Source organism: Pseudorca crassidens, chromosome 5 (assembly GCF_039906515.1).
Source record: "Pseudorca crassidens isolate mPseCra1 chromosome 5, mPseCra1.hap1, whole genome shotgun sequence".
Taxonomy (NCBI): domain Eukaryota; kingdom Metazoa; phylum Chordata; class Mammalia; order Artiodactyla; family Delphinidae; genus Pseudorca; species Pseudorca crassidens.
Window position 1 is genome coordinate 77,338,672 of NC_090300.1, and position 12,551 is coordinate 77,351,222.

General features: G+C 35.0%; 2 protein-coding genes across 5 annotated transcripts in view; one reads left to right on the forward strand and one right to left on the reverse strand.

The window, feature by feature from the left end:
- NCBP2 (nuclear cap binding protein subunit 2) overlaps positions 1–9,033 on the forward strand; it is a 30,244-nt gene extending 21,211 nt beyond the window's left edge. The window contains exon 5 of the mRNA XM_067738529.1: positions 8,725–9,033. The gene's annotated coding sequence lies outside the window, so the exon portion shown is untranslated. The remainder of the gene's footprint in view (positions 1–8,724) is intronic.
- SENP5 (SUMO specific peptidase 5) overlaps positions 1–12,551 on the reverse strand; it is a 41,369-nt gene that overhangs the window by 13,246 nt on the left and 15,572 nt on the right. For all 4 annotated transcript variants that reach the window (XM_067738520.1, XM_067738523.1, XM_067738519.1 and 1 more), the window contains exons 3-6: positions 6,930–7,035; positions 6,627–6,765; positions 6,314–6,361; positions 4,312–4,389 (exon numbers count right to left, since the gene is read on the reverse strand). In XM_067738520.1, coding sequence (XP_067594621.1) covers positions 4,312–4,389; positions 6,314–6,361; positions 6,627–6,765; positions 6,930–7,035 — 371 coding nt within the window. The remainder of the gene's footprint in view (positions 1–4,311; positions 4,390–6,313; positions 6,362–6,626; positions 6,766–6,929; positions 7,036–12,551) is intronic.

Here is a 12,551-nt window from a genome sequence, read left to right on the forward strand (position 1 = left end):
ATATGTAGAAGCACTTTATATATTTAAAAAATTAGTTCTGTGATTTGAATTGCAAATATTTTTTCCCAGTTTACTGTTTGTCCTTTTAGGTAATTAATTCTTTTTTTTTTTTTTTTTTTTTAAACGTCATCTGAGCTTTAAGTTGTACACAGAATGGACTTTGCTACTCTGAGATTATTTTTTTAAAGTTCTGCTATGGATTTCCTTTGTACTTCCACTGTTTCACTGTCTTGTTGCATTCAAATCCTTGGTCGTTCTGTAATTTATCTTAATGTAGTCTAATTTAGTGAGTACTTAATTATTCTTTCATTTTTTCTTTAATAATAATGCATTTATGGCCATTATTTTTTCCTCAAAACAGCTTTCATTATGTTCCATAGTGGTTGGTAAGATGTGTTCCCCTTTCTATCCTTTTCTAGACAGTTTGTATATAATTTCATTTTTTATTTTCTTTTAGACCCAGGGGTCATACCAAGGGTTTATATCTAGTGCAATTTTTTAATTACGTTTTTTTAGTCATCTTTTAATATTTATTTTTAATTTAACTGAACTGTGATTAAGGAATAGTGTAATAATTTTCTTTGTGGCCAAGTACATGGTCAATTTTTTACAAATGTTCCTTAGATATAGGAATAAATGTATATTCTCTTTTTGAGGGGTATAAAGATCTAGTATATATCTATTAAACCAAAAGCACTGGTTGTATTATTTTTTATTTATGATCTTATTTTTTATCTACTAGATTTGTCCAACTATGAAAGAGGTCTCCCATTATCACTATTTACCAAGGTCTCCTAGCTTTTGTAATCATTGTTATATCTCCTATGTATTGAAGTTTTATCATACAGTGTACTTTTCACCTTAAATTCTACCTCATCTGCTGTTAATACTGCTATTCCTCCTTTTTGCTTGCCACTCCTTTCTTTTGGTTTGCATTTGCCTAGTACCTCTTTACCTGTCACTTTACTTTCAAGCTTTCTTTTTCATATTATTTTATGTTTACTCCTCATACACAGCATATAGCTGGATTTTCTGATTTAACCCAATCTGAGAGGGTCCAGAGGATGGAACAATTTAATTTATTCTATTTAATGAAATGACTCACATATTTATACTTTACTTTATTCCTTCATTCTCATGTTGTTTATTATTCAGGAATTCTTCCATGAGTATATATTTTTCCATGCTATTTACAAGGCATACCTTGTTTTACTGTACTTTGCAGATATTGCATTTTTTATAAATTAAAGGTTTATGGCAACCCTGCATAGATAGTCTATTGGCACCACTTTTCCAACAACATTTGTTTACTTCATGTCTCTGTGTCACATTTTGGTAATTCTTGCAATATTTCAAATTGTTTTATTATTATTTTATTTGTTATGGTTATCTGTGATTAATGATCTTTGATATTACTGCTACAACTCACTGAAGGCTAAGGGGATGGTTAGCATTTTTTTAGCAAAAAAGTATTTTTAATTAAGGTATGCACATTATTTTTTAGACATAATGCTATTGCAAACATAAGGGACTACAATATAGTGTAAACATAACTTTTATACGCACTGGGAAACCAAAAAATCCAGTGACTCACTTTATTGCAATACTCACTTTATTGTGGTGGTCTGGAACCAAACCTACAATATCTCCAAGGTATACCTGTCTAACCTTTCTCTAATCCATACTACATATGATCATCTTTCCTCAGCTATGTAACTTTTCCTGGTTAAGTGGCATCCTATTATATGTATGTACAGTTTTAATTTGACCAATCCCCTACTAATTAGTTGTCCTCAATTTTTCTAATATAAACACCACCACAGCCCATCCAGTGGCACAAGCCACATACTCAGAAGTCATCTTTCACACTTCCTTCTCCTTCATTCCCATAACCTACTCATCACCAAGTTCTGTTATTTTACTCCCTAGGTCACACTCATATTTGTGTACATCTTCCATCTCTACCATTCTAATTTAAAGTATCATCAATCTGCAGTGGCCTCCTGTTCTACCCACATCAACTTTGCTCCCACACTTGTCCATCTTCTTCAGTGCCACTAGAGTAGACTACAAATTGGATGTCGTCACCTACAACCCTTCAACAGATTCTTAACGCATTTAGGATAAAATTCAAAACACAGACCTCAAGACCCTGATCTCTGCATCAGATCCACTTTATGTCACTCTCTTCTTTGCTCTGCATTCCAGCTACACTAGTCTTCTCCCATGCTTCTACCATCACAATATAAAAATGATGACCACTTAATGTGTGTTTATCATGTGCTTAGTGGTTTACATGCATTATCTCATTTAATCCTCACAAGATAAATAAAACTGATATTCCTATTTTATAGATGATGAAACTAAAGATTAAAGGAATTAAGTAATTCACCCAAGGTCTTACAACCAGTTAAGTGGCTGAACCAGGATCTGAACCCCAAAAATCTTATATGTTCCAGTATAATGTTGTAAGTCATAATTCTAGTTATTACTTTAAAATGTATATCTCAGAAATAACTAAATTTCCTTGTCAATTGCATTATTATGAACTTTCATCAAATCTTTAACCATGGTCATTTTTAACTCTTCTGTCATTTACAGACAGTTCTGGGTGTACTCTGATGCTTTTGCAAATATGCTCCTATAAAAGGGTTTCTTTCATCTTCAAGGAATTCATGGAAAAGACTCTGACAAGTACAGGTTTCTGGTCACTGACTATACTGCTGAACTGAATGAATAAGCATTTTCAGAACTCTAATGGAAAACTGATGAACTCATAAAACTGCTAACAAAAGATCAAGATAAAAAAAAATTAATTACATGGGACTGAGTGAACTGATGAGGATGATTATAATTTTTGTGACTTTGTTTGAATAAAAAAAAAAAGTCCTGGGCTTCCCTGGTGGCGCAGTGGTTGAGAGTCCGCCTGCCGATGCAGGAGACATGGGTTCGTGCCCCGGTTTGGGAAGATCCCACATGCCGCGGAGCGGCTGGGCCCATGAGCCATGGCCGCTGAGCCTGCGTGTCCGGAGCCTGTGCTCCGCAACGGGAGAGGCCACAGCAGTGAGAGGCCCGCGTACCGCAAAAAAAAAAAAAAAAAAAAGTCCCAAAGGACTCAGGGGCAAAAAAATATACAAATCAATTTTCACTGCAAAGTAAAGGAGCTGTTACAGTGGAGGATTACTGGACTGAATGTCAATATTATGACATAGTATGAGTGTGTTTCGTGTTTGGTAATTGCAATCATTGTTGCTTTTGTTGTGGTCATCCATTTACAATGCTTGGTGTCTATTTATCTCTTGTAAAAATAAAATACAGTGTGTGTGTGTGTGTGTGTGTGAAAAAAAAAAAAAAAAGGATCTGAACCCAGGTCTGAATCCTGAGTTCATTATATCTATTTCCCCAGATGTGCATTCTTCAACCACATATAGTTTATCTTGCCACTACTGATGATGCCTTGAACATATTACCTATATAGCAATGTTCAATCAGGTGTTTGTACTTTGCAAAAAATTATTTCCACCCACAACTACGTAAGACAAGACTTACTCCTAACTTCTCTAGCCCATCCAGTATAAAAAGTGAAAAGTTGCAGTATCTCTAGACCTATGACTGTGAATTTTGAACTTGTTGGTAATTTCAAAATATCAAAAATAGTATATAAATAGGCTTTTAAAATAATGTTTCTGACAGTCAATGAATACTGAGAGAAATTAAGGTTGGAAAGTACCTTAGGGATTGCTCTAATTTATCATTTTGTTTTATAAATAAGCAATCTGAAGCCCAAATTAAGTGTCTTATCTAAGTTGTACAGCAAGCTAATAGCAATGTCAGAACCATGAACTTCCAATCCAGTGCTTTCTGTTATAGCAGATTCCAATGAACTGGATAGACTCAAGAATTTTACTAGTGTCTTGTCTTTCAAGCAAAAAGATTCCTTTGCGATGACCTAGGGGGTGGGATACGGAGGGTAGGAGGGAGGCTCAAGAGGGAGGGGATATGGGGATATATGTATGCATATGGCTGATTCACTTTGTTGTACAACAGAAACTAACACAGTATTGTGAAGCAATTATACTCCAATAAAGATCTATAAAAATAAATAAAATTAAAAACTAAACATAATCAAATGATGATGATAAAAAAATAAAAAGCATTCAAAAGAAACAATAAAAAACTTACACTGAAAAGCCTGTTTCTAATTAACATCATAATTGGCAATAAAGTTATCCTTCCACTCAAAGTGGCTTATCATCTGCATTTCAAATTTAGAATAAAAAAGAAATTAAAAAAAAGAAATAAAGAGAATACCTTTTTGGTCCATCTTTTTACTCCATTATATCCTTTGGTTACCAGCTGTCTATGAAAAAAGCTGTTGAAGAAGTGAACCTAGAAAGACATCAAATACAAGCACTCAGGTTATATTAAGCTGTGCCAAGACTTAACTTCACAAGAAAATGGAAATTTTAAAATCCCTGAATGTAAGATGGACCAAAAAATGAGGAAAAGTTTCTTCTTAAAAATAATGACCAAAACATACATTAACCAGTTCAAAGAAGACTGTTTCAAATTTTCATTAGGATGACCTCACAGATGTGGTTGGTCTATAGTCAGAACTGGAATGGGGCAGTAAATAAATTACCTGAATCCAATCAAGTAAAGAAGCAACCTGATAAATCTCGTCAAATCAGGTGATAAAGTTGAAACAGGCTATGAAAGAATCAGGTAACAATTACTTTGAACTCAAGGGATGTGGAGTACAAAACTAACCCCATCTGAAGGATGTGGATTTGGAGACTCCTATAGTCATAACAACTATAAAAAGGCTTTAGCATGATCATTTCTAGCACTGAAAAAATTACCCTAGTCGTATGTAGCATCATGTCCTGCATCCTTGGCTTTTTCAAAATTCTGGCTTATAAACGAGTATGAGCTCACCTGATATGGTAAACATACTACAGTCTTAAAGTGTTCACTCTAACTTTGACTCACTTGAGATGATAAAACTGTTCCCTTAGTGCTGAGGTTCTCAGGGTGTGGTCATCAGACCAGCAGTATCAGCATCACCTGGGAACTTGTTAAAAGGGAAATTCTCAGGCCCCACTCCAGTCCTACTAAAACAGAAACTATGAGGGCAGGGCTCAGCAATCTGGTTTCTGAGGATTCTGATGCACATTCGTTTTGAGAATCACACAGTTTAAGATATTAATAAAAAAGGCTTGTAGTAGCTATCTCTAGACAGTAATCCTCAAACTTTGAGTCCTTCAGAATCTGCAGGGCTTGTTAAAACACAGACTGCTGAGCTCCACCTCCAGTTTCTGATTTAGTAGGTGTCGGTTGGATCCAAAACTCTGCATTCCTAGTAAATTCCCAGGTGATGCTGATGCTGCTGGTTTGGGGACTATACTTTCAGAACCACGGCCTTGGTTAAGTGTCCTTTTCATCCAATGAAGGTTTAGAATTAAATGTAGTGGTAATGAAGGGAAATTATACTCTTGAAATTAATACTTTTATGTTAAAAATCATCTGGTGTTTAAATCTAAACATACAGGTGTATGTTTAGATTTCTGATGATTAAGAGAATTTGACAAAATAGAGAATCTGACAGATTAGCTTCATGATACCAATTTAAAATGTATAACAGATTTTTGATTTTAAGTGGAAAGTTATGACATTTTGTCTTTATTAATAAAGTGTTGGAATCTGAGATTCATTATATTTACCTGTTTAAATTATTAGATTTATAAAAGTTTATAAAGTACTTGGAAAGGTTTTGCTTGAAATTAAAGCCTCCCCATCAGGCAATGTGAGTACTCAGAAAGAAAATTTAATATATTAAATTTTAAAAAATAGTAACTAAGCTCTTGAGGGAATTTTAGAGTTTAAGGGGGGTTAGTTTGTATTTAAACTGAGTATCAAAGATTAATCCAAGGAAAAGTGAAGATGAATACTACTTTACTACATTTTTAAAGGGAGTAATACATTAAGTTAAAGTTTTTTAAAGTTAAATTTAAAAATTCAAAGCAAATAGTCCTTCTTGTGCATCTACCCACTAAAGAAAAAAAAAAGCCTCTTCAAGATATCAAAAAACACACCCATTCTGAAATAAATAAGCAGGAAAATACTGGCATCATGACTTTCTTATGCTGAAATGATTTTACAGACCTTATGCGCAATCCTAGCACATATCAAGACAAAAATCTCCTTTTAAAAAATCTAAGAAATATCCAATAATTACATAAAGTTAAAAAAAAAAAGCTTCTTCCTTTAATACACAAGGATTCTTTCTCCTAAAGAGAAAGTTTTCACTTACTTTGTCTGGGACTGCATCCATTATCAGCTCACCGTACATATTAATGACCTATAAAAAGTCAACATAAAACCAGCTTACTAATAACCCTATGCAATTCAGAACATCCACTCAGAATGAATAACATATTGCTACTGCTAACAGTAATCAAACCTTTCCAATACTGTACTGGGTTAGTGAATGAGTCACTTCAGTAAGGAATAAAGAATCCTTGATTCCAAAAGATAATCGTGAGGCCAACCTAGAGGTTATTAATTACATTTTATTGTCCAACATCCTCTGCAACTTCCATGCTGAGAATATACAATACACTAACCTGGTCATTCAGCCAATTCTGACCATCCAGGGTTGCCAGATCATCCATATCCAGCATGTGCTTATTGTAGAAGATGCGGAAGTTGCATTTTTGATGTCTGGCCCGATAGTTTGTTATCTCCCTATTGATAAAAGGTTTTCTGAAACAAATATTTTGAAAGAAAAAGTAAAAAAAAAAAAAAACACGAAACAAAAGTTCAACTCAGTTTATTGCTAAGTATCCTTTTTTTTTTAAATCAAGAGAAAAGTCATATAAGCCAATAATTTTCTTTTCAACGGCTTAACTTAAGCATCATTGACAAACCTATTAGAAAAGTCTTCATTAAAGACATCTTTTAATCTTCCAAGGACATCTTTTTCACTGAGTGGGACCAAACTGCCATACTTCTTCATAACCTCATCTAGGAATCCTTAAATAAAGGAAGAAAGAAAATTTAAGATGGAAAAGGCATTTTCAGCAAAGTCACCGTCCCATTACTTAACTTACACACAACACTTAACATACATTTAACCTACATTACTAAATGCATTATAAAAAGAAATCTTTTAAAAGTTATACTTTGTAAAAAAAAAATTAAATGGATCAGGCCCTCACCATTCCAATCTAGAGAGAAATGCTCTAAGGCATCATTTCACATTGGATTTTTAAGCTACTGATGCATTGTTAGAAAATGGATAGCTGAAACTAAAGACTGACATTTTTCAGTATCTTCATCTTGGAGAAGAATCCTATCTCCCAAAGGTAAAACCTAAAGGGTTTAATCACCTAGTTAAATGTGTCTATCACATTTAGTAACTGAAGAAATTATCTTTTTTAAAATCACAATTAGAATTGTTGAGATCACTGTCATTGTATTTATTATTTGATAAAGGTGTGAAATTTCGCATCTCATAACAAGGGACATATACTAAGGCATTTTTAATATACAATTTGATAGTTATTTTAATACTCATGATACTGCATAACCCTATGAGGTGAGCTAAACCCTATGAAGTGAGCTTAACTGGGTAACAGCTGGTGAGGCATGTTTTAAAAGAGGAAACAGAATTAAAGAATGACTTCTTGACCAGGATACAGGCTAGTCTTTACGTCAACTTAAGTAATAGGTATATGCATTTTAATGGTTTCCAAGAGGATCCAATGAAGAAATATACCTAAAAATACGCTAGGAAATAAAACCAGGCCATTATTTCTAAGTAACTACAAAGAAGCTGAGGGAAGGCTTAGAGGCTCACAGAAGTGGAGATATGACTTAGGCTATCCACTGAGTGGGGAGTGGGGAGAACAACAGTCTGGCTAACCATCAGTCTGACAGTTAAGTCCACCGAGTTAAGATGGAAAAAATGAGGACTGTTAGCCACTTATTTTACCCAGCCCCCTTTCTAACTTCAAGAATGGCCTCTGCTAAGTATCTATATAAAATGGACAGAAATGATCACAACACAGTAACTGTCCTGGAAATGGAGTGTTTTGTATGGGGGAGGAGCAGACAAATGTGTGAAAAACCTATTTTCCTCCTGTTAGTCTCCCACCAGAGTAGCTCCCAACTTGAAAGGCTTAAGAGTACAGTAAGCAGGAAAGAGTTGCTTGCTTATGTCTGCTCCTGGTCTAGGCTTTAGGCATACAGAAGACAAAGGGAGTCTCATGTTCCAGTTTAGTCAGAGTAGGAGATGATGACTTGGGGCTTCTACACTAGGAATCCATTCGGCCTATGTTTGCCGATAGTGTTTACTATATCATATCTTACAGTTGTCTAAGCATAGTCTTGTGTCTACATGGGAGAATGGACCCAAACAGAAGATAAGGATTCCCAACATTTGAGAAACTGAATTTAAGGAACAAATTTTATACAAAAATATCGCCCCTAATAACAAAAAATTAAACTTTAGGCCCAGCAACCTTAATTGAGACTCTTCAAATAAGAAAGCAATCTCTTCTACCAATCGAATATGGACCCAATTCCAAACTTGTAACAAGAGGTGTCCTTGTTATGTTAACAATGTTATTTCTGAACGGCAGTGTTTGGGGGATTTTAAGTTATTATGTTTAAGTTGTTATGTTTTTTTCCTCTTATCCGTATTTTTGTTTTCACTTTCAGATGATAAACATGGATTGGTAATGCAGTAGAAAAGCCCTACCTGGATCTTCAAGGACAACCCTAATGACAATGTCTCACTGATGCACACACCATTATCTCACTAGGACCAGAAGTAAACAACAGTTAAAATGCGCTCATACTGAAGCCGGCGTGCCTAGAGCCTGTGCTCCACAACAAGAGAAGCCACTGCAATGAGAAGACTGCGCACTGCAACAGAGTAGCCCCTGCTCTCCTCAACTAGAGAAAACCCGTGCACATCAACGAAGACCCAATGCAGCCAAAAATAAATACATAATTTAAAAAAAAAAAGCACTCATAAGCCAAGCACTAGCATACCTCGTTTCATCCTTATAACTATCCTATGTGTTAGACAGTATCCCTACTTTAAAAATGGAGACAGGCGGCTTAAGGAGGTTAAATAACTTCCCCAAGGACCCTTAACTAGCATATGGCAGAAATCAGGTTCTGACTGTAGGTTATGTGACAACAGAAACTGAGCCGTTAACGTCTATGCTGTGCCCCCTCCAATGCAGGAAATATCTATTATCTCTTCTCTACAAAACAACTTAGTTCTTCATTTTACCTTTCCCTTCTAATACCCATGGGCCAAGAGTAACCTAAAAAACAGACTTCTTAAAATGAGAGTTACAGAATTCCCTGGAGGTCCAATAGTTAGGATTCCACGCTTCCACTGCAGGGGGCAGTGGTTCTATCCCTGGTTGGGGAACTAGATCCCACTTGCTGCAGGGCTCAGCCAAAAAATTAAAATAAAATGAGAGTTAAATTCACTATTTATCCACTTGTTTTCACCAAACCAATGAACCAACAAGGAAAATGCATTTGGAATATACAATTTCTTTTATTCCAGAAGTACTAAAATTTTAGTATGACCTAGAAGCAAAGGATAAAATATTAGGAAAAAACAAAACCATGAAAAATTGGAGTTCAAATTATATTCCATCTTGTAAGTACAAAAGGTAATAATGTGAAAAACAAAAACTGAGGTGTTTTTTAGAAGTTAAATTACTCATCATGTTAAACCAACTGTGTTAGACAGCTTTTTCTTGCAACAACTGATATGGGTCACTTGGATCACATCCCACCCTGAAAGTGGAAGGGGTTCATTGTGTTGTGCACATATGAAATGCAACCACTTGGTTCTCCAACAAGATACAATACACATGTCAGAAAGGTCCCATCAAAAATAAGAAAGGCACAAAATATCTAAGAATAAACTTAAGGAATGTGCTTAAGTTTATTAAACTTATTAAACAAGTGAAAAGCACTACCAAATTCTAGTAAGGGACACAGATCAATAAATGGAGTAATTCTTTGGTTTTTAGACAGGAAAACTCCATATTAAAATGAATGCAATTTCCCCTAAATTAGTCTATTAATGTAATGCAATACCAATCAAAAGCCACTGTTTGTTCATTGGTTTAATTGAAAAACCAAATCCAAATTCATCTTGGGACAAAAATGTGAGAAATTCTTAGAAATTTTTGAAAAAGATTAAGGAGGAGAGGTGAATAGGGGCAAAAGAGAAGAGGAGAAGGAGGGCCTAATCCCATCAAATTATAAAACCAAATAACAGTGATTGAAGCAGAATAGTGCTATCACAGAAACAGAGAAACCAACCAGATAGGAATCAGAATGGCAGGCAGCATCTCATAATCATGGGGAAAAGCTGAATTAATCAATAAATAGTATTAGAACTACCAAGTAAATCTTTTGTTCACAGTTGAAATTCATTTTGGTGTAAAGAATGTAGGAATCCGGGCTTCCCTGGTGGCGCAGTGGTTGAGAGTCCGCCTGCCGACGCAAGGGACACAGGTTCGTGCCCTGGTCCAGGAAGATCCCATATGCCACAGAGCGCCTGGGCCCATGAGCCATGGCCACTGAGCCTGCGCGTCCGGAGCCTGTGCTCCGCAACGGGGAGGCCACAACAGTGAGAGGCCCGCGTACCGCAAAAAAAAAAAAAATGTAGGAAGCCATCTTTAGTTTTTTCCAAACACCTACATGTAAAAATAACACATTAATAGTCTAGAAAATAGGGCTGAATATTTTTACAAACTTGAAATGGGAACAAGCTTTAAGTATTTATGCTAGTATCAATACATGACCATAAACATTTTAAAATAAAGTGGCAGCCACCCCATAATTCCTTTAGAACTTTTATGCCCTAATGAACATGTATGTCTTAAACATGTAAGTAGCAAACTATAGTCACTCTTCTGGAAGCTGCTTTTTTATATTCAATACATGGATTTTTTTTCCCTAAGTCAATTCAAAACAATCTAGTGGTCCATTAAATTGATCTGGCATATTTTAACCAATTCCGTGCTGATGGCCATTTGTTAATTTTTAGCTCTCTAAATAATGTTACAATTAAAACCCTCAATATATCCTTGTTCTAGTGTTTCCTTAGAACACACTTACTAAAATTCAAATTTCTGAGGGAACTCCCTGGCGGTCCAGTGGTTAGGATTCCATGCTTTCACTGCCAAGGGCAAGAGTTCGATCCCTAGTCAGGGAACTATGACCCTGCAAGCCAAAAATTAAAAACTAAAAACATTTTCAAATTTCTGGGTCAAAGGACATTAAAACTTGCAGATTTTCACTTATGAATTTGGTTATCTATATTTACGAGATTTTAATGCTTATGGAGTCAAATTGGTATACTTTTATTGCTTCTGAGTTTCCTATCATGCTTTAAAATGTCTTATCAATATGAGATTATAAAAATGGTCTTGTGTTTTTTTTTAACAGCTTAAGCTATGATTCACATACCATAATTCATCCTCTTAAAAGTCTACAATTCAGTGGGTTTTTATATATTCAGAGTTGTACAACCATTACCATTACATAATTCCAGAACATCTGCATCACTCCACAAAAAAACTTTGTATGTATTAGCAATTACTCCTTATTCCCCCCCTCCCCACCCCCTGGCAACCATTAATCTACTTTTTATCTCTATGTATTTGCCTACTCTGAACATTTCAAAACGACAGAATCATATGGTATGTAGCCTTTTGTGTCTGACTTCTTTCACTTAGCATGTTTTCAAGGTTCACCCAAACTGAAATATATCATTCCTTTTTATGGCAGAATAATATTCCATTGTATAGATATACCAAAATTTTATTCATCTATTCATCAGTTGATGGATATTTAAGTTTTTTCCACTTTTTGGCTACTATGAATAATGATGCTATGAATATTTGTGTACAAGTTTTTGTTTATCTGTATTTGTTTCTAATTAGTTAACTTTTCAATCCACCTGGAACATATTGTGATACAGGAATCTATTTCTTTTCCTTCCAAAACAGCTGAGTACAGAATCCTAGACTTTCCTACCCTCCCTGAAATTTTTTAAAGTTGTCTTGTACAAACATAACACTACTGTTGTTGCAAAGTATTCAACTTGGTTTTGAAGAGAGTAACTTTCTGAACAAATACTGCATCAGTTTATGCAATATTTGATAAAAATATGAAACACAAAAGTAAATTTTGATAAGTACAATGGGCTCTTATTAAATATATAAATACAAAATGAGCATAATGTGCAGTTATATTAGAGAAGAGCCAGCATTCAGGACACCACAGAATATTGGCTAACACTACAAAGTCAATTAAGGGAGCATATACCATGCTGATTGTCCTATACTGATTCCTATTCTGATTGCTCTATTAATCCTGATTACTCGAGTTTAGTTCAATTTGTCTCTTCCATCGTGTTGGCTTTCTCCAGATGTTTGGTGATAGATTACAGGCTCATCTCTACTCGAATAACTTGCGGGTGGAGGGAAGGCTGTGATGGGCAG